Source organism: Colletes gigas, unplaced genomic scaffold (assembly GCF_013123115.1).
Source record: "Colletes gigas isolate AHSC1104 unplaced genomic scaffold, ASM1312311v1 Colletes_gigas_Sc00016, whole genome shotgun sequence".
NCBI lineage: Eukaryota > Metazoa > Arthropoda > Insecta > Hymenoptera > Colletidae > Colletes > Colletes gigas.
In genome coordinates, this window is record NW_025106645.1 from 2,248,314 (window position 1) to 2,271,636 (window position 23,323).

A 23,323-nucleotide genomic window follows, 5' to 3' on the forward strand; every position below is an offset into this window, starting at 1 on the left:
TTGCCGGCGCGCTCTCTTTCTCCCTCGCTTGTTGTCTCTTGCAGCGCGTCCCTTTCTCTGTTCCACCCGACGCGACGGTCGTTTATCTTTTTCCGTCGCTTTCTATCGGTATCGGCCCCCCTCTCCCTCCCCCTCAGCGCGCGCGCACGGTTTTTTCCATCATTATCGCGCACGCATCTGATTTATCGCGCGGTTCGTCACGATCGCCCAACAATTCCCCGTGCGGCGCGGGCACTGCACACGATACGTACACACTGGAGGTGTAGTGGACGACGGAGACATTGGCTAAGCAGGGCGAAGCGCGTAGGTAACCACACGAGGTGCATTGTACGTTCGCGGAAGGAAGGAAAGGCAGGCAAAAAAATGCACACGATACAGGTCAGATCGATCTTCCCGTTTCGTGGGTTCGTGCGCGTCGACGCGTGCCCGAGTGAATGTGTCAGGTGAGCTGGGAAACGCGTATCGAATATGCATTAAATTTTGTATGCCACTTCGGACGGGGGAATCCGTATATCCTGTAAACGCGAAACAAATTGTGTTACAGAGCGCCGATGTCTTCGTTCATCTTACGAAATTAACTTTGTTTATCGCAACAAGAACCGCGATTCGGGGAAATTAACAGCCAAATCTCGATTTAAAGGACCGAATTCGATGGTTCTATTCAGTGCCTTCGAACGGAACGTTTTAGTGTTTACAAAAGTGAAGTTACGTTAGTATTTTCAAAATGGTTTTATTAAAAGAGAATTTTTTTGAGAAGATTGTCGATTAATTCTGTACGTCAATTTATTAATATGCAATGTTTATCAAATTTTACGTTTTAGAGATTTCTAGTGTCAACATTGCTTAAAGAATACCGTTTCCCCCAATTAGTCCTCCGAATCGAGGTTTTACTGTACTCTGTTTGGTCGGTTTGCACAGAACTAGCAACGATCGTTAGGGATTGATGTTCGTTTCATAAATATTTATTTATGCTTTTTGGTAAAAGAGACGCACAAGGAAAAAACACGCGTACAATGGCGGTATTCTCTTGCGTTGAACTATATTTCCCGTGGGTCGTGATGAAACCTTAAAGGAAGGTGAATATACACGTATCGGGAGATCGATTCCTTGTTTTCACGGTCGCACGTCCACGCGCACTTAGGTGGATCTTATTTTTCGAACATCAAATTCATTTCACGCATGATTTGAATTGAAAATTTTTGCAATCATTACTTATTATATGTTGTTGTCGAAAATATGACTTCTTGACGCATGGAAAATTTACGACGAGTACAAATTATCAAAAGTAACGCACATCTTTTTTCTGACGAATGAGAAATTGATTAAACCGCGAAACAGATATGTCAAAAAACATATGCCAAGAGCCATATCTGGTATATTGGGTCGTGTCAGAATTATTTGCAAAATTTTTTAATTAGGAAGATAAACTTTTTAAATGCGCGTTGTTAAGTGTATTATGCGCGATTGTAAAGTTTACAATCACGGCAACTCGTACGTCATTGCCACGTCTTTGTATCATTTGTCTAATAAGAATGTTTACGCGAGCAGTTCGATTAAGAAGTAAAACAAAAAAAAAGAATAAGTTCCAATATTGGTTGATACCACGTGAGAATTGATAAAAAAAGAAAATCTAAAGCGAAAGTTGAAACGTTTATTACAAATAATAACATGCTTGTACCGGCTGGCTTTCTATTCATTTTGATCGTCCAATCCATAAGCACTACCTTTGCCTTTTCATTCTTCCTAAACTTTAGTAATTATTTAACTTGGTTAAAAAATTATTGTTTGAATTTAATTGAAAGACTCAAATATTTATGGTAAGTATAGTTCAATATTATTATTCTTGATAAAATAGTTCATTGTTGAAGTATTAAATTGACGAGAAAATAATTTTGCTTTATTTTGAGTGCCATGTTTAAAAAAGAAATGAAAAAAACTAAAGTGGGCGTGGCAAAGTCTTCCAAAACAGTTTCTCAAATTTTTGTATGAACAATTTCGTAACATATTGTTTTTATAGCATATTTTGATATACTTCATGCTAACTATAATAAATTTCTGCGGTGATCGATCATTTGGCAATAATTTATAACATCTTCCATAGCCGAAAAAATGAATTATTTTCTGGCGCAGACTGTTTTGCAATCTTGGATCAAAGTTCAACTTTTGACAGCTATTCACCAAACAGACGCACATTGTCGTATAATAATCACCTTTCGTCGCAAGTTATCGAGCGATCGAAGAGTGATTCGATCGAAGCATTTACGAAACGCAGGGACGGGCAAACTTTTATTTGAATAGATAATCAATAAGATCAACATATTCCAATTTATTCGATCGAACAGTTGACTTTTTATTTGTTCATTATGAAATATTTCATTATGTAGTTACACAGTCAAAGTGACTATAATCACTAGTAGGATTCAGCAAACGTGCAGTGATGGGTGACTATAGTCACGGCTGCTGTTGAAAGGGTTTAATAAAAAAACATTGAAAATATTGCCCGCGCTGAATGTGTAAGCGTTGAGAGGTCTTAAAACGAGTTAGAAACTTGGTAGATCAGTAGTGACTTGTGAAGTGGAAAACTTGAGTACCGGGTCTCGCACACGGGCTCTGATCGTAATACGGATGATTTAAACGTTGTAATTCGCTCCCTATCTTCGCGCATCCGGTCTGTTACCGCGTTGCGCGTGCTCGTTGGCACGGCGGTGCGTGATATAACAGGCAATGTGCGTTAAACGATAATTTCAGTCTGTCTATCGTGTACTTAAATGATGCTTTACAATTCGCCGTACAACTTCATAACACGCGTAGCGTGCGCGCGTTTCGTACGATAGGCGCACGAGAATCATAAATCCATCGGGAAGGTTCGGGAGATGTGTATCCGAGCAATTCAATTTACCTGCGTTGCGCGCTCGATATAATAACGTTTCTCAAATGTTCGTCTCTTTTTATTCGCGGCATGCATGTTATCCTTTAATGATATACACTTGGTTGTATCGTTGGAGAAAATATGCAAAATCATTTGGTGGTTGGTCGGGTGGTCTTTCTCGCGAAAGATGGTCGACATTGAAACCGGTGTCGCACCGGTTCTGTATTCCAAGACTTCGAGTCTAATCACTCGTACCGCGCAGCATCGGTAATTCACGCTGGGGTGCTCGTAAAGCCATTCGTCGTCACTGACGAGACGTTCGTTACACCGGCCGGATACCTGCAGATTAGCCGCCTCTATGTAGGAGAGTGCCACGGGAGTGGGGAAAGCAGAGGACGAAAGTACGAGGGAACGGTCGCGTAGGAAAAGTAGGCGAGGAATACACGGTGAATTTTTAGAAACGACGACGGAGGCGTGCACTTGCCGGACGGAACGACGCGAGTAGGACAAAGCAGAGTCGGATTCGGGTCGAATAGATCGGGAGTAAACGAAACAGGCTAGAGCAGAGAACCGGGGGGGGTAAATAAGAACGAAGTAAAACGGAGTAGAACGCCAGTGCACTGTATCGGCGGCCGAGCACGCGGGCAAATGAGCTGCTCGAGTGCGCATGCGCCTTGTCCCCGGCAAGCCCCCACCACGCGTGTCCGGCCGCGTGGCGTCCTGATCAATTGCGACGTTGCCGAGTCCGCCGCTGACCCGGAGAAGAAAGGAGCGAGAGAGACGAAACGAGACGAAGCTCCCCGGCGTTTTCATTTCTCCCCCACCGACGGTCACCTATCCTTACCCGCTCACCCTGCTGACCTAGGGGAATACCCTTTTCTATCCCCACCACCGTAGCACGTGGAGACGCGACTCTTTGAATTTTTCATACCTTATCGACCTGTGGATTCAACCGTCTGTACGCGGCGAGATGCGTCCAAGAAAACCCAAGAACTATCGAAGGAAGGGACTGATGGAAGTGCAACGAAACGGTGACGTGTTGCGCTTCGGTACCTCCGAGACTAGTTACTGCTTTCCTCGTTGTCGCACGCTGTCGCGTTTGTCGGTGACATTGCACGCAGGGAGAAAGGAGATACGAGAATGCTCTTCCAGGATAACGTGCGTTTCATTTTAACAGTTTGCCAACCGCACACTTTTCGCCAACTACGCGCAGTAACATGTTTTAACGTTTTATCGTTACTGCAATGTTCAGATTAATAGCGTGACATTTTTAAATATAGATATCCCTCACATGATACGGTAGTTAGGCTCTGACAAAATGTCATGTTATATGAAACAGAGGACTAGTACAAAACGTAGAGTTAGGTTCCAAAAATTAACTAGTAGTTCTTTGAACTTAAATGGGACAGTTACTAAAAAATTATTATTTCTCTTAACACTTTGACGGCCGCTGTCACGTATACGTGACTTTGCTCAAATTCTAATATAATTTTTATTTGCATTTTGTGTTTTAGGTGCCAAATTAAAGAGGGAACGTACGGAACAAGATGACTTGTTTTGCGAAGAAAAAATGCTCATTATCGACGGTAAGTGTCTCATTATTTAAAAGAAAAATATTTTTAAATTAGCACGTAAAGCAAAATTGGGAATTCGATAACTTAATTGTTGATTCGTTTCTTCGCAAATTAGTAAAATATTCGTTGAGGACCTTAAAGTATTTATTATAGATTACAGAAATATAAACAATTTGTTTGCAATTGTAATATTTCATGGTACGATACATTTTGAACGATACGATATCTAGTTTTCGAACGCTTAGTATATTTTTTAGGCCAGCAATTCAAGGAGCACGTTTATTAGAAGCAGAGCTTTCAGATTTTCTATGCAAACAAGCCAGAAATAGATCGTTAAACATTTATTTTTCGAACATTAAACGCGTAACTGTCTCGCGTGTTTGCATTCGACAGATGCGCGCATACTTTCCGGTAGAATTTCAAAAAGATCGAAAACAGTGTTTTTCCCCCAGTTTCGTCGCGGCGCTCGTACGCTTGGTCGCCCCACGCGAATTCGCGCACGCTGTTTTGACTAACCAATCGATTGTCCTCCCTATTACCGCGATCATGTATAATTCACCGAGTTCGAGCAATTCCACGCGTCTGGCTTCGGTTCCTAACCTGTCGTCGATCGACGGGATCCAGTTTCTCTACGTGACACAACGTTGTATCGTTCTTAACACAAAGCCCGTGACGTACAAGTACTTAAGTCTTCCGTACACTGCCTCCGACGACCGGAGGCGTCGTTCGTTTGCTCGTCGTAAAACTTGTAGTGCTGAAATCTAACATTACTTTACCGAAATATAAACGTCGCTAATCTTAATCTTCGTTTAGATTTATTCGTCTTATCGCTGTTGGATTTCTTTATCAACGACTGGTTGGAACATTGATCATCAAACATTAGGAAAAATGTTCAATTAAAACCAAATTTGCGCCCCATTGTTTATCTTGATTAACTGAGCATCAAGTTGTCTCATCCTCATTTTAATTCGATTGAAATTGTTCTACGTCAGGACTCCCCTTTATTGCCGATGCAAGGACTTCAACTTAAAACGATACAGTTCGATCGTTAGGTTTCTCGTACCAGTTTCGATCAGAACTTTTCGAAACCTTTGTAAAATCTTTGAAAATCGGCGATATCGATGCCCGGTGGTTTACAAAGGAAGAGAAAGAGGGGGGGAAAAATTGTAAAGTGAACAAAAATAAAGAGTAAAGAATCGAATTGGAAGGTCTTTTTCCCCGTCGATGTGTTTTATGGTTGCAGCGCGGTAACGGTCGGACGATTCTCGTTTGTCCCGATTGCGTTTCGAAACGCCGCGCGCAATTTCGCGTACGTCGTTCGGAATTTAAACGCGTCGCATATAAAGAAAGAGTGCGTTTCCTCGAGCGACAAGGACAGAGTGTCGCGGGTGACTGGAGGCAGCTCTTGCGAGAACGGAGATGTCACGGAAGGCGGCGGCGGCGACGGCGGCGGCGGCGGCGACGGCGGCGGTGGCGGGTTGAGAGGAGATTGGTCGCCGTCGCTGCCGCCGTCGCCACTGGCGGCGTGCTCGGGGCCAAGGGGTGGGGTAAGGGAGCAGGGGATCGTCATCCTCAGGTTGGAGGCGGTGGCACTTACGTTTAGACTTCAGTCGGCACCCGCGACTCACGCGGTACGAGTTTCCTTCGTTCGTCGAATTGTCTCGCGCGCACGATCGGTACCGGAGCGACCGGCCACCGGGATTCGGCCCGACGGATCGTCGTTTATCGATCGATGATTGGTCGGACGACAACCGTCGCGACGCGACCGCTTACCGGCCGACGTAGTTTTCGCTTTCATCGTGCCGTTTCGCCAGCGGTTTCGCTTAAAAGGACACGTCGCGAACGCTGTCCGCAGTATGCCTAGTTAGATAAGCATAAAAGGTCGGTGGTCGAGGTTGCATGTATCGGTGCAGACACTCCGATACCCAAGACGCCGCTTTATCAGCTTAACAATTACACAAGTCGTCAGTGAGATTTCGTCGAGTTAGGAAAGAATTGCGTAGCGAATTAAAGATCGTAACGGGCAACAGTCGCCGGACAATTTTTCGCACGCCAAGAACATGGGAATCGATCGACGGGAATTAATTTACGATCGGTTTATGGGGGTCCTCGGGGATCCGTAGGCCTCTCGGTGCCCCGCGAGTGTTTCGAAAGTTTTGATTTTTTTTTTTTTCTCTCCTTTCCGTTGTATAAATTGCGACCTCGTCGTATTCACTCGTCGTAACCGTTGCCCTCTTCCCCCCCTCTGTGAAACTGTGACGCAGTCCTCTCTCTTTTTCACGCGCTTCGCATTCCCGGTCGTTTCCACTTCTTTTCGACTAGTCTGCCGTTCGACGCGTCCTGAACAACAGTTTTATCGGTCGTCGCGAGGCTGTCTGATCGACGGCGCGTCTATTTCACTGCCGATTTCTTCGTGCCTCGTAAAGCGCACCTGCTCGCCCCGGCGCGTAACTGTTGCATACCGATCGAAACTACCCTTTCGAAGCTCACCCGTTGCATCGATTACATCGTCGTATTCGTCTTCGACTCGGTTCTTGGTCTCGAGCAGGAGTGGGAGGCGTTCCAGCTCCGTTTAGTCGCGATCGCGAAATTCCCGCGATGAATCCAGCGATTATGCGGTAGGAAATTGCACCGGAGAGGATAGCAAATGGATATAGAAACTGTTTCTCGAACATACTAGGAGAGGAGGACCGCGGAGTAGCGTTCTCCAGTGCATCGGAGTGCGTGCGTGCGCGTGTGTGCGTGTATACACCTCCGACGCCTAGCAGCACCACTGTACATCGTTGGTATTTTTCGTCCGTGTGGTCACGTATATGCCGGAACGTTGTGCGTAGCAGCCCATCGAGAGTCCTCTCGGTAACATGGGAGTTCTTTTGGTCTCTGATGGCACAGCGGCGGTCCAACCTTGTATGAATTTGAACGCGGTTAAAGCTGCGGGTGCGCAGCGCGCGATCGACGCCGGCAACGAGACGAACAACAATGTAAACGGGCTCAGAGACGCGAATAGTCTGATGCCGACGCAGGTCGTCGGTATAATTGACGTGGTCGTCAACGACGAGCCGGTACGCAGCTGGATGCCGCCCCCGCCCAAGAAAAAATGGATACGGCATTATTTGCTCGGTGAGCTAATCTCTACTACGGCCCCTTTCGCGCATGGACTTGTAACGATACGAAAAATACCGATATTTTGTCGGTTTTGACCCCTCGTAACCTTAATGGGAACCACGATTCAGGAATACTAGTAATTTTTAGATTTCACGATACTATCGATGATTCTTTCTAAGAGGAGATAAAAAAAAAAATACTGGTATTATTTATTTATAAACTTTCTAACAATTTTGCAGAGTCGAACATAATACGATTTAAATATTGTACTGTCGTGGTAGTCTCTGATTGAAAATGTAAAATTCCACGTGTGGTCATTTACATCGTAGAGTAAAATACTAAAAAGAAAATCGATCCTCTGGTTCGATGACGAAAACCTGAAGATTCGTCACTTTACTGATCATAGACAAGAACATGACGCGATTAGAAAGATTGTTGTACTCTCGTATTATACAGTATATTATATTATATACAGCCTCCCTTCCTTGTATCATACAACTTCCATAAATAAACTTATTTATCCGAGGGTAGTTTTTAGGTGCCAAACTTCGTCAGAATATTCTATTTTAAAAAGAAACATCATCGTAGGTCGTGCATGCTTTATTAAAAGTTACGACATAAAGAACAGTTGCGATACAATGTGCTGATAGGTCAGGGATATTTGCATTTTGTCTGTTTGTACAAGCGGTGTTTACTGTTTGTGATCGTCAACGGTAGCATTGGTACTCCCCAGTACTGCTAAACGCAACCAATACTCGGCTACTTCCATTCTAGTAACATTCGCTTTATACGTGTGCCAAATATCGAGGCGATCGGAGGCCCCGAGATATTTTACAAACCAGTATCAAAAATGTGATTTCGAGAGAAAGAACTTTAAACTTTTTAAACTTTCTGGCAATAATAAGAGATACGGATGTTAGCAATTAATCTGCTATGCCAATTCTATAAAGTGGTCCTTTGTCTTCCTCCGAATAGTCGTTTGGAATTGCTTGTTTCTTTTGCTTTCTTAGATTTCTCGAACCTCTTGTAAATTACTCCATCTTGTTGGTTTTTTCCGTCTCGAGCGTGTTTGCATTGCGATTCGCACTATAAACGCGAGCCAGATCCTTTGTTTCCGAGTAACTCCATCTTCCAACGGTTTCAGTAAAGTCACTTATTAATCAGGGGCCGAAACAGTTATGGGATTTTTTCAATAGGTTCTATAATAAATGTTCTCACACAAGTTCCGACGAGAATAGATAAATAAGAGTTTGAACAAAATTTATAAGACACGAAAATAAAAGTTTTTGCGTAACAGGAACAGAAACTTATAAATCGTATGCACTTCCGAGAAACGTTTGTTCGTGAAAAGGTCGACATAAAATTGGCGAGAGTCGGAGGATAAAGTGGAAACAATGCACCAAATAAGTGCAATATTGTATTATGTTTGTTACTTGGTTGGTATCTTATAATTTATTTTTTTAAGCGAATCTCTAATATTTGGCAATCTGATTCGTCGAAGTTTCATTGGAGATTCTGCGAGAAATATTAATTGTACGCGTACTATACCAGTCGATTTTATTGATACGATTGAATGATCTTCCGTCGAAAGAATATACACCGAAGTTTTATCGCGTTACGTCATACAATGAAGGCCGAATGCATATTCGGTACAGGTTACTTCAGCAACGAGTTCTAGCTTTCGCCTCCTAAAATGTGTCTTGTAAACTTCACCCTCAAAGGAAGTGAACGATCCTGTTTTTCCAATCACTCATTTAAATACGCCTCTTACGTGTACTACGTATTGAACTGTCTTTTAGAGTAGTGTAAAACGCAAGACAAGCTTAGTGTACAGTTTCTCTAGTTCGAGCATCATTTAGTTCACTAAATCTAAAAGAACGATCAAAGAATTTAGGAATGTATACGTCACTTCGAATTATATCTTCGAAATATTTACCTCATTTAGATATTTGTCAAATTTTCTACGATATTTCCATCTAATTATTCGTATCAAAAAATCTCTGCTCGTTATGTCGATCTAATATAAATTAGAATAAACACGTTTTGTCCCCAAGTTCTTCGGTTGGTTTCTTCTTTAGCGCCTTCGTAATAGTTCCATAAATTTGAAACCGTTCTCGAGCGTGTTCTCTGTTCAGCGTGACGACCAATCCAATAATTTTTGCATCTTCGACGCATCCTAAATTCGCAGTGTATCATTAGTTCGCTGGTCCACGTAGAAATTCTTTCTACCGCTTTGATAGGCAATTCGTACGTTCGATTTGCAAAATTCTCTTGCGGTCCACCGACCGTTTCTAATTTTAAGCCTTGTCGTACGTTTGGCCCGACACCAAGACGATCGTCGCACGCGAGCATCGAAAAACCGTGTATCGATATGAGAAAAAGAGATCAGTCCTCGAAGCAGTCGTTTCTAAATTTTTCAGAAATTCTACTCGTAAAACAAAAAATGATACAAGAAATACTATCGTTAAACTTCGACGATTAATCGTGTCTATCTTCATTAAAAATTGTCAAAGATTATAAGGCAATTACGAATTATACCGAGTTAGAATTTTTTTAAATGTTACACATAGACGAGCCAAGACGTCTTTTTGGTACATTGCTTCGTGGAAGATGTTCATAAATAGGTTTTATGGACGATTTTGATTTTTTTAATTGTATAACGGAACCTTGATCTATCCCTTTTTTCTTCACATTCCTTTTACGTAACATTGATGTCTTCGCCATATGGCTTTACTTTAAACAAAGCCAGAAACGTCCTACTGGCGTCGTCTCTAGTATACTTGACACCTGCGTGGCGAAACGCACATAGCACCGTTGTATTTTTGAATTTTTATATCTTTTAGAAGCACATTTTCAAGGCCCAAAGTCGTACCAGAAAGAAATAGAAATGTCGATTTTTCCAAGTTGCTATAATAGAGTGTCGCCGACGAAGCAGGCTCGAACAATACATGTACTCTTAGAAGCTTGAGAAAAAGGAGTATTTTATTTAACAACCGTATCACGTGTGTCTGTCTCTTGAGTCTATAATGGACGAATAACCGATGCAACATAACGCGACAAAGAGTAACAAATATCTCGCGCTACGTAAACGGATCAATGTCCTATGCCCACGCAGTCAAAGCACCGTAACTCGACAACCAAGCACAGAAATTACCGACAATAGCTCCTAGAACGGATTGTCGTATCTTCATCAACAACATCATTAACCAACAACGGGATGAATAATCACGAGAGCGCCCTGGCTGGGATAATTGAGCTTAAAAATGATATAACACTTGCTCCAATTGGTTTAGAATTTCAGCTACTCACGTATACATTGATATTGACTTCAGGAAATAGATTTCATCCTGTCGTTTGGTGTTCCCAGAGACGTAACAAAGAAAAATAGATGTGAAACCTCACCTTTGCAATGGCTTTTTTAAATGTAGGTGAACTACAGTAGAGTTTCGATTATCTGACACCTGGTTATTCGAAATGTTGGGCATATTTACCCCGACTATTCTACTATAAAAAGTAGGGATTTTACATATTTTATTTTATTAAAAAAATTATTTTCGGTTATGGGGGTCAGTTACAGTCATTTTTGGTGAATAGACATACCCCCGAATTTCTACGCACTTTCGAGAAAAAAATTCAGAAAGGTGGAGAAACTTTTCGGCGAAATTAAAAAATTCCAAATCGATCTGAAAAAATTATTTTCGGTTGTGGGGGGTCAATTATGATCATTTTTGGTGAATAGACATACCCTCGAAATCCTACGAATTTTCGAGAAAAAAATTCTTTACCGAAAATACAATGTCTGATCCTGAAATTCCAAACATTTTGGTAAAGATGGTTTAGAAATTCCAAGACTTCGAAAAGTTGCTCCTTAACTACGTAAAGTGAAACGATATTAATCCGACATGTTCAAAGTTTAATGTTCGATGTTATTTTTATAAAAATGGCCTAGGATCGTTATATTAATTGTACTCAAAATCAAAGATAACATCAAGAGGCCAACAGATTCGAGATAAGATTCGAAGGATACACTTATTTAATGTTAAGCCTCTCGAGTAGAAACGGCGAGTATTCGATAAACATTCAAATACAATTATCTAAAAATCGAAGGATTATAAATTCTCAACCTATATTTTCACAAACTATTCCCACGTATAATCAAATCGTGAAAAATCATCTGTTCGTCGAAGGAACTCAAACCGAAATCTTAGTTTTTTTTCCTTGTAATACTTAGCAACGAACGAAAGATTCGAAGCAACCAGTAAGAATACTCCGCAATCTCGCGGATTTCCTGTTTCATTTTCCACTCGTCCGTCTGTTATCACGCGGCACGTGGTCGCTAGACTTGGTATCTGCGACCATGACACTGCACTTAACCATCGATTGCTAGCAACCATACTACGGGCAATGCAGTTTTCAACGGCAGCCAGCGATGCTCGGGGTCGATAGCGAATCTGTTCGTGGCGAAACATATTGCTCCTTTTTTTATCGATTACACCATCGTCGCTGAGAAACGATCGGCTCGCAACGCGTACGCGACATTGCGATGGCAACGTTTACCATCGACTCGCGTAACAGCCAACGATCGCTGATTAACCCCTTGACGTATGATTTAATCGCGCGCAATTTCTCAAACGTACACCATTTAATTTTATATAAATTACTTCGTAGTCTCGTCTTTCGAGCAGCCTGTATCTTTGCTGCTGCTCTCGATTCGTCTGCACCATTTACTGGTAAACATTGACCTTGAATCTGACCTTCAGAAATCACATTAACACTTTGACTGCCACGTCAAGTGGGTGACAAGATTTACCTCTATGATACTAGAAAAATCAATTCTCGAGTTAAGACGTTGAGGGAAATAAATTTGGGTAGAATTTGTGAATTTCAACAGGGTTACAAAAATAAGTACTGAAACAAAGTTTAGGTTATGTAGCTTACAATGGTCCAAAATCAAAATTTTACTTTTTAAATATAGCATAATGAGGTCTTCAAACAATGTTCTCTGTATTCATGTCTTTTTCGTTCGTTGAACTTTATCGTATGATAGGTCGTTGAATTCGTCTCGACTGCTATCGTGAAATATAAAAAGAAATACAAGTATCGTTTTAAAAAAGAGTCACGGCGTTATCGTTTCGCGTATAACAAATGGTACAATTTTTTCTGTTTCCATTCACTTTTCTTCCAAGAGCCATTCGCTAGAAAAACGCTGAGAAATGGTCATCTTTTGTATAGCGCTATCTTTAATCTGATACTCCTAATGAGCAAAAGTTCATAAGATACCAGTTACTCCCAACTTTGTTGCTGATTTTGACTCGAGTTAAAATTTTTGAAAGACGTTTGCAACGTGTGCGTATACTTTGAGGAGGTGCAATTCAGAAAGAATTGATTCGTTGACCGCCTGATCCAAGACTGTCTTATCAATGAAACAGTTGCTTTTTATTCTTCCTTAGCGCCCCAACAAGCGTAAGATTTTGTTCTAATAGGTGCTTTGCAAGGGGGGTACTTGAAAACCAATTATCGACGGTTGCATTCCTTCCTGATCCCTCAATGGCCTACACTAATCGCATTACCGCATCCAAAGCAGTATTAGGAATCTTATAGGGGCCTCTGATCGAATACCTGCATATGCATTGAACACCCCCACCCTTGGAAGGATAACGCTAAAGCTCACGATTTAAGATCGAATCTTCCAATAGTGTCGAATGGAGAGAATAATACATATCAATAGGGGGATATTTGAATTAGATATATCTGACTTAATATCCACTAATTTCTAAATAAAAACTCACTTTATTCATTCTGTGTACACGAGCTAATATAACAAATTTCAACTATACAAACGAATTGCTTGTTTAGTTATTCTTGTTTCGCAAAACAGTTTAGGAATACGTACAGGCGAGAATCGTAATTTTCACTCTTGCGTTTAATATCGACGAAACGAAAGGGAGGGCGAAATGGCTCGTAAGAACGAGAATAATAAGAAGAAAGCTCCGCGTAACAACTTAATAAAATCTTGTTTTCGCGGAACGAGCGAGTCCTCCGAATTAGTCGTTCGTTTTCGTTCCGCGGACGCTGTTAGGAATTTTTATGCGGCCCAAATGATCGTATGGCTGTCGATACCAGGTCGGATAATCGCAGGTGATTCCCGTGATTTTTATTGGCGTTGCAATTAAGGCTGCTCCCGTTAAAAGGAGATTCGTTTGAAGAGAGACGTCGTTAAAAGGAGCCCTGTCTTTTTTCTTTCTTGGGGATCGAGGATGCTTCGACTTAAAGTGGTTACGCACGCACAGCCTATAAATATTCTTTAGCTGGACGTTGGGTTCTCGCGTTACAGCAGGACCACTGATTGAACTCTAGCGCCGCTAGATTGGCCAAAACTTTAAATACGAGCGAGATTAGGCTTGTCTACGTGCCATCGTTTCAGCGTCTCGCTTTGGGTATTGCGGGATTGGCTACTTTGATGCATGGGCCAACGCTCGGAGCACGTTTGCAGAAGAGCAATAGTCTCGTAGGGAGAATACAGGATTTGAAAATTAATTGCATCAAAAAATAAAAAATAACTTCTTTTTCCTCTCCTTCTGCTTCGTACGTATGCGTTACGAGTAAATATTGTCGAACGAGATTCGTGTTTGTAAATACGGCGATGCTTGGATAACTGTGACTCATTTTCGATCGGATAAGTGAACGGTAGTCATCCCCACTACTGAAAGGGGGACTCCACACACCACACGAAGCTCAACGTCGAGTAGTATAACCTGATCTGAGCTCGAACATCGGCGAGACAGTACATACACTGTACATAATGCAAAGATGAAACTTTTTTATTTTTATGTTTTTTTTAAACGAAACATTTACTAATGTATTTGTGAGTGTTTTCTGATTAAAATAAGTCCAAACTCGATATAATTTGTTTTTAACCTGCTTCTAATACTGTATAAAGTCGCGTTAAATACGATTAAATACATAAATATGTTAGAAAAGGTCTCATTAACAGAAAATAGAAAGTAAATATGTTTCTCATTGTGTTAGTCTTATTTTCTTTCCTTGGTTCTGTGTTTCTCGCAGTTATCCAAGATTTGCTATAATGTCTATGCAACATTTGCAAATTATTGGTATTCACGGTACACAAAAAATATTTTGGCAGTTTCTCTTGTCGCATATCTTGGATTCTGTTAAATTAAATTCGCTGATCTTCCAAGTCGAGGTCTCCATCTTGAGATCTTTTGATCCACTCACGAATGGTACGTTTATTAATAGTTTTATCACCATAAACACTACGAAAAAGCATCGTGTACCGAAAATGAATATTCCCGATCGTCTGGAAATCGTTCTTCCCTCGACTCAAACACAAGTCTGCATAGGTTCTACGATAGAGTTTTTCAGTCTTCGGGATTTTCCGAGTATTTTCGCTGGCAGCTTGCTCCTCGTATACATGGCCCGAAGTATTTCAATACTGGTAATAGGTGTTGAATAAACAAATGTTTTTATGCGACTCCAAAAATAAAAGTTCAACGGGTTTAAATTTAGAGGACGACCAGACTCAACAATAAGTTCTGCGCGACCTATAAACGGGGGGATATCCGTCTGTTGGAAAATCGTTCGTTTAAGAACTGTCCGGCTAGAATATGGCGGTGCAGCGTCATCATGCATAAACCACGTGCAATCCGTACGTCTATTGGAACTTCTTCCAATAACTCGTGCAATTGATTACTCGATAAATTGACACAAGATTGATCTGTTAGCTTTCCATTAAGGAAAACAAGGGGTCATCGGACATTGTATAAGAATAATATAATCGAATCGGTTATATCAGCTCTGTTTACGATCTGTTTTTCATGTCTAGGATGTCCTCGAGTTTCGTTTAAATGATAGATTTAATTTGTTTTTTATTATGATACGAGTAACTTCATCAATTTGTTTGGTACCCTCGTACAAAACGAGCCAATTCCGAAGGGGGGGCATTTACCGCGACAAAATCGTGACGCGTTTCTTTTATGATTTATTGCGTCCGATCACCCTGTTAGATATGGAATAATACGAATATAATTATTTCACATCAGTTGTGTTTTTTCCCCCCATTTTTCTTCGTTTCGCTCGATTCGTTGAAATACGCACAAACGATAATATTCGTACCAGTCGTTAGAGGAACTTTTTACAACTTAAACACGGAACCGTGTATTGGGTGGCTGAATAATTCAACGCGCGGCTGACAACAGCAATTTTCTTACTACCACGCGATGAATAAATAATTGTTAATTTAATAAAACTTTTGCGGTTTAGCTGGGGGAAAAGAGAGTCTCGCATTTTTATAACTCTATTTTTAAGTAACCACAATCCCGTAATTCGTATTCTCTGCGTTTCACCATAAAAGTTACCAAACGTATCCACTCCGTGAAATAAAAAGAAAAGAATTCATGTTAGAAACATTCTTTTTTCGATTCTTTTCAAGTTTGGCTAACATTGAGAAATTTTATTTTTTACATTGAGTAATTTATGGTAGGAAATATCTTTATTCGATAATAAATTTTCCGTTCTAACTTACGATCTTATTTTTTTTGAGCAGCTTCATAATTTCTGTTACCAAAAGTCCTAAACTTTTTGTACAATCCAATATTGACAATAATTTCGCCTGTCGCGTACTCTTCAAGCAGAGATTCGAGAACACCTTGAGAACGAAGAAAGACGTTTGCAAAATTCGCCTAACCGTAGCGTCGTGTCATTGAGCACCGATTTTGGACACCAGGAATTAGCGGAGGTCGCTATTTTTAGGTCAAGGATGTGCCATTCGATTCCTTTACCATCCCCTCTTCTTTTCTATCTACCATGCTCAGAACACTGTTCTTATTAATTTCCTAAGCTTTGTTGTAACAAATCGTCTCTATTTGAAATAATAAATAAAATCGTTTAAGAAACGAAAGAAACACACTGATCGAAACTCTATTAATATAATATCCGTTAGCATCGTTAAAAATTATTATAAGAGCAAAAAATAATTGTGGTGGGGACAATTATATTTGGTAAATCATTTCCTACGAGATCGTGTTTTTGCCACATTTGACAGTCATCGACGTTCTTTTTAACGAGATCACGTACTCTTTTTTGCTCGATTTGCTACCTATCGAAACGGAACCAACGGCTTGGAACAGTATAATCTACTGTTGACCTTGAGTATGTAAATTTGTATTGCCAGAACGTAACGTTCCGAACAAACATTTTGCAAACTGCTGGTATCAGTCCTGGAGGTCCATTTCGTAGGCATAAATTATCGTATTAAAGGTTACATTGCGGGTCGTTGAATTACAACACACGTACACAGAAATATTTAATTCCATTGAACAAAAAATTGGCTTGAAAACTTCAAATTATATGATCTTGAAGAAATTAACTTTTAATTAAAAGAAACTGAGTTTGTGATGGTGATAAACGTTACAAAACAATATTAAAAATTGCTAAGTCGAAGATTAATCCTTAGTATTCGATAATTATTTCACAATTAAAAACAGTATTTTCTCGAGAATTTTTCGTTCGTGTGGAATTTCAAGTGAAAAGGGTTAAGATGGTAGTTTCGATCGCTCCTCTTTACGGAACAAAAATACGAAAGTATCAAATAATTTGGTTTCGATATAAGGGTAAGATAAAATACGAAGATCGTCGAGGAGATTTAACCTGTCGAATGCGGCAATCCCATTACGCAAAGCCTTACTTCCTGTCTCGGCGTCTACAAGAATTTATCGCGCGAAGTGGGTCGTTCGATAGAAATTGATTCTCGATAGAAAATCGCGAGCGTTAATTCTCCGTTAATCCATCGTTAACATTTCATTATCTTTTTCAACCCAACCTCTCATTGAACAAATAATTACTACCAACCCCTTGCCATACAATGACGTGTCTGACTCGTCATCGAGTCCTATAAATTAAAATCAACACATTTTTACATTCACGAGGTGTTCGTAAATCTATTCTTTTTCGTGACCATTAAACTTAAAAATTACATTAAATCGTAAGTATATAAGGGGTCAATATTGTTTTGGCGAATTTTAGTAATCTTTGTTTAAGAAGTGGAGCGCACGGTAGTGCTTCCACTGTTTTAAATTCGCGAAAGTAGACGATAGAGGCGGAATCGAACACGTTTCGTTCGTTCAGGAGTCTCAGGCTGGGAAACCGCGTTCCGTACGCATCGCGTTATCGCGTTGCAAGGCACGTTTTAGTGTTACTCGTCGCAGTCACCGATGCAGCCGTGCACCGAGTGCAAGGTATATCGTCGGTGCTTTCTTACTTCTTGTTCTCATGGTACGTACACGCCGTCTTTAAGCCCGGAATAGATTTAGGAAGCGTCGAGCTATGCGACGGGGCTTTGCCAAGTCTCTTGGTACATGAATGAGTTAGTTGCATGTGCGTACACGTGCTGCGCTAATTTATAGCATCGCGACGAATGGAGCGGAGATCCGAGCGCGAAAATTGCAAATCCTACAGGATCGTCGTAGCGATACGTTTCGGTCGCTCGTGAACAACGATCACGATCATCGTCGAAAAGAAACCCCAAAAACGTGTCGACGTATCGAATTTGATCTCGTGACCTCATTCTGACAGGACAATATTTATTATTCCATTATAATTATGATACTTTTGGAAATAAGAAGCAGCCATTTTTCAGTGTTGTTGTGTGATTGAAACAGTCTTTCTTGACCTCAAACAAATAACCAAGATGGCTATAATTTTGTTTCAAAATGTCGTTGATTTAAGTAACTGTTACTTAATGCAATTATAAATTATTTATATTTGGGTTTTTCTTTTTATTGGACGCATTTAAATACATATAAATAGATAAAGTGTAAACATTCTGCAAAAGTAAAATTTTTATTTTAGACCATCGTAAGCTACATAACCTAAAATTTGTTTCACTATTAACCTTGTAAAGTCTTAACTTCAGAATTAATTTTTCAAGCATCATAGAGGTAAATCCTGTTACCCATATATGGGTGACATGGCAGTCAAAGTGTTAATGTAGTCGAAAGAACTAGGCGTACCCTTGTTCTTAATATGTTCATAAATTTTCTCTCGAGTACTTTCTCGTTGCAAAAACTAATGCAGCAGCCCGCGACAGATTTATGTGCATAAAAAGGCTGTTTAATAATAATGTATCTACCGTAATGTATCCGCAACGACGCTGGATTGGTTTCTGTGCCTTCTGACGGATCGAAAAAAAAAATTACAGAGTTGTATTTTTAGAAAGTCCCGGATGATAGATTATGGTAGCTCGAAAAATAAAACGGAAACGGTTTGCAAAAAATATATTGTAATTTTCCGGTGGACCTCCGCGCGTATCAAATTATGCGGCACAGAAAAACTTCGAATAGGTGCACTAACATCGGAAGTAATCGAGGTGATCGGGTTACGTGGTTCACCTTGTATATTCCTGTCCGGTGTTAAAAATAGCGTTAACTGTGAAAACTGTTACATTACGACTGGATCGTTCGTTGGATTTATTTCAATTTTTCACATTAGTATTGTCGACAATATTTACTTCTACTCCAGGGGGTTGAAATTTATTTTTTAACAGAACAATTGTGCTTCCTTTATGAGCACGTTTGTTTCAAACTAAAGAAAAATAAATCTTTTAAATCGTTTATATACTTGGATGGAAGTCACGATAAATTACAAGAAACAGGATATATTGGAAGAATTTATAGATTGTTTATATACTTGGATAGAAGTCACGATAAATTGCAAGAAACAGGATATACCGAAAGAATTAGAAAACAAGTCATCTTGATGATGTTGTTTGGTCGAGATAGTAATAGCGGAGCATAGTATTTGGTATTTGAGAGGTTGCACATTCTTTTTGGAGCGATTGCGTCGAATTCGTTAGGGATGTTTGGGGTGTAGGTATCGAACCCATCGCCACTCCAGAGAGGCATCCGCTAATCTTAGGCGAGAACGCAGTCATTCAGGTTCGGGCATAGAATAGAATGGGCAAGGGAAGCTTTGTCGTCTGCATCGTAGAACGCAAGGAATTGCGGTGCCTCCATGAATGCCATCCAGAATGAAACTTTCGAGATCGCCCAACTGCTCCGGGAATTACCGCTGTAAAATCTTGGGCTTTGTGAAGTGCCTGCTGCGGAAAAGCATTTACCTGAGAATTTCTCGATAGCAAATTTCGTAAATACATTCGCCTTTGAACAACATCCAAAAGGTGTTATCGCCGCAACGATGCAATTTACTATCAATCCTAACAACCGTTTAATAGACGGAAAAGTATCCACTTCGCAACGGCGATACTAGATTAATTTACACACTATGATTCAACATCGCTATTTTTAGTAATGTGACTCACAGTTTGGTAAATTCTGAATCACATTACAAATGCGCGAGAAAAATATAGAGAGAATAACATTTCTAGAGATAATTTTAAAGCTCGAGCCCTCTGCTTTCGAATTTTCAATTTCCTCGGTGGATCGTTTCACGCTAGACAAACTGGAGGGTTCGGTCTTTAAAGTTTATCGTACATGTTTTCGCGAAGTTAGATCGAGCACGTCGACTCGATACTTTTTGGAAATGTATATTTTTAACGTCGGGGGAAAGTTTTAGTGGAAAGATTAGTTGTAAGGATGTTAGGTTTCGAAGGTGGATCGTATTAGCTCCGCCTTATCGGTTTTAAAGGAACATCTTGTAACCAGACTTTGGAAAAGGTTCATTTTATTTTTCAGAAGAGGAGCCGCTGGAAAATAATAGGACGAACGGGAATCACTCGGCAGGTTCACGAGGAAGTCCCGTGATCTCGAGCACGCGTGTAACGCCACCCTCGGCGAGCGCGAATCCAGGCCATCTGACCGCCCTCCACTCCACGTCGCACCATCATCTCTCTATTCACCAGCAACAGCAGCAACAACAGCCGCCGCAGCAACAGCAGCCACATCACCACCACCACCATCATCACAACAATCACAACAGCACGCATAATCCTTACGTGGAAAATCACAATTCGAATCATTCGCAGCAGAACACCGGTAATCTCGTCGTCGACGTTGAACCGAGCCACGATAGTAAAAAGCATCGAAACGGGTAAGGAAACCTTTTAATTTTGATTAAATCCGGAAAATTAGAAACTTTTATTTCCTTTAATCGTCTTACTTTTAATTAACTCGAATTCGGAAAGAAAAGATATCGTTGTTAGATTTGTAAAATGTCTTACTTTTACAAGTCTCGCTGTGTTTAAAATTATTATAGCCGAGGTAAGCGAAATAAGAATACATTTGATTCTATGCTATGTTTTTAAATACAATTTATATTTATCTATTGTGTTTTTTGGAAGATGTTCGTTTATTTCACGAGGATCTTAGAAGGGTTTAAAGTACGTTAATTTAACCCTTTCGGCGCTAAAACGTAGTTACATTTTTTTTTTATTAATTGTATTCCCCAAATGCTTATGGGAATTGATATAAATGGCTATAAAACCGAAAGGGTTAATACCTATTACCATATTATATATCGTTGATTGACATTAATTATACTTTAACCGTAACTTTTATAGCGCGTAACACTTATATCTATAAGATTACGACTAAGATTAAAAATAAAAAGGCCAGGAAATATTAAATATTATACAGTTGGGACAAAACTGTATTGATTTTACTTAAAAATTTTACATAGTTGGACTGATAAATCTTTTGATATTGAGAAACATGTCTATCGAATAATATGGTAAGAAATATCTTGAATCGATTTGTATCATCATACTTCATTACGGAGTAAATCGTTTTTGGAGTAACTGTTTTCACCTTTCTAGAAGTGAAATAACACAATACGAATAAAATACACCATGTAAACAATTTTAATTTATACTCGGAAGATGCGATGAAATGTCAGTTTCCAAAATCTCCTAGATTACATATAGTAAGTAAGATTCAATTATGGAAAAAACAAATACATTGTAATTGTTTTTACACGCATCTAAAAAGAACAAAAACACAGGGCGTGCGTGTGTGAAAGCGTGAATTGTGTCTAACAGGATTTGTAGTGGGGAAAGTGACCCTGAACGGCCAAAACCTTTTGCCTTGACCGAAACGAGCATTAAATGGTAATCACGTTAGTTCAGTTTCAGTTTTGTCGTCAGCCATTAACATCTGTTAAATATGGTACCCACGTCACCCTTCCTTAAACAAATCCTGATATTTTACTTAATTTTTTTTTACAAGTTTTCATTTATGTTTTGCGTTTTTTCAATATATCTATAACGATTAAAATAATAACGTACTATTCAAAACAATTAATGGATCGCGATTATGCATAATTCGAAGGCTCCAGTCAAGAGATTAGGAATAATAATTCGAACAGCCGATCCTCTAATTATTTTGAGTAGCGTATATTGGTGAAAAAAATTTGTGTAACGACATTAGTAGACTCGTTGCAAGTTAGGCCTAACGATACGCATTAATCAGAGACTTGATACAAAAATTCGTATATCGCGGCTATGTATACTTTCCCAACGACCAACAAGAGTACCATATTAAGTAATCATAATTATAATATACGCAATTATAACAATTATACGATCGTAACCACGAGACGCTCGACAAGCAATAAACTTATAACGTATTCATTTTTATTAACTATCGTCGCACGTTTATTACTTCTTGGGAGACGGAATCGTCAACGGGAAGTTCCCGTTTTGCATTATCTTTTTCATTCTCTATCCCCCACAAATGCGTTTCAACGTTCGTTCGTTTCTATTCTGTGCTTTTCTACCGATCTCCTTCTATGTTTCTCTCCTTCGCCGTTTCTCCTTTTCTGTCCCCCCGGAGTCTCCGTCTTTCTCTCGCTGCCGATATGTCAGCCTGTTGCTTCGTACTCTCTTTTTCTCTCTCCCTCTCTCTCTCTCTTTCTCTCCAACCGTCTTCTCTGTTTTCTCTTTTCTCGTTGCACAGGCAGCAGCGTCGACGAGGCAGAGTCTGCTGCTACCCATTCACGCGGTGCACGTGTCCAGGGTGAATGGCACGTGCACGGTGCGTTGCTTACCGCGTCGCGTTACCGTGAGACCGAGACGCCTAGTGACGCGGTCGCATGATCGTCGCGTAGGACTAAAGGTCCGTTTTCACGTCAAACTTACAGTCGATACAGATTTTTCGCTCAAAATTCAATTGTTTGCAAATTAACGCGTTGACTGTCACGTCCATTTCCCGTGTCTATGAATTTCCTCAACATTTGTTTAACCCTCAATAGCCGTCACCAGGTCACTTTTGACCCATTAATGAATTTTGCACCCAACTTTTTGGTACAGGGATTTATTTAATAATTTATAATATGAAGAGGAGAGTTTATTTAAAAAATGTAAAATTGAACATGTATATACAACTTTGTTATGTTTTATTGCATGTTCTTTACATACAGGGTGTTCGCCCATCCCTGGGAAAAATTTTAATGGGGGATTCTAGAGGCCAAAATAAGACGAAAATTAAGAATATCAATTTGTTGATGGAGGTTTCGTTAAAAAGTTATTAACGTTTCAAGTTCCGTCTGTACTGAATTTTTTTCTCGAAAATGCGCAGGAGTTCGGAGGTATGTCTATTCACCAAAAATGATTGTAATTGACCCCCGTAACCGAAAATAATTTTTCCAGAACGATTTGAAATTTTTTTTTCCGTCGAAAAATTTCACACCTTCTCGAATTTTTTTCTAGAAAATGGGTAGGATTTCGGAGGTATGTCTATTCACCAAAAATGATTGTAATTGACCCTCGCAACCGAAAATAATTTTTCCAGAACGATTTGAAATTTTT

General features: G+C 40.0%; 1 protein-coding gene across 4 annotated transcripts in view; it reads left to right on the forward strand.

Moving 5' to 3' along the window:
• The window catches only part of LOC122400092 (max-binding protein MNT-like), a 40,901-nt gene that overhangs the window by 5,328 nt on the left and 12,250 nt on the right, over window positions 1-23,323 (forward strand). The window contains exons 3-5 of one of the 4 annotated variants that reach the window (XM_043401325.1): window positions 4,384-4,455; window positions 7,375-7,563; window positions 20,256-20,610. In XM_043401325.1, the coding sequence (XP_043257260.1) occupies window positions 4,384-4,455; window positions 7,375-7,563; window positions 20,256-20,610 (616 nt within the window). Of the gene's footprint in view, window positions 1-4,383; window positions 4,456-6,307; window positions 7,564-20,237; window positions 20,611-23,323 lie in introns of those variants that run through there. The other 3 variants (XM_043401327.1, XM_043401328.1, XM_043401326.1) reach the window with 3 other exon arrangements.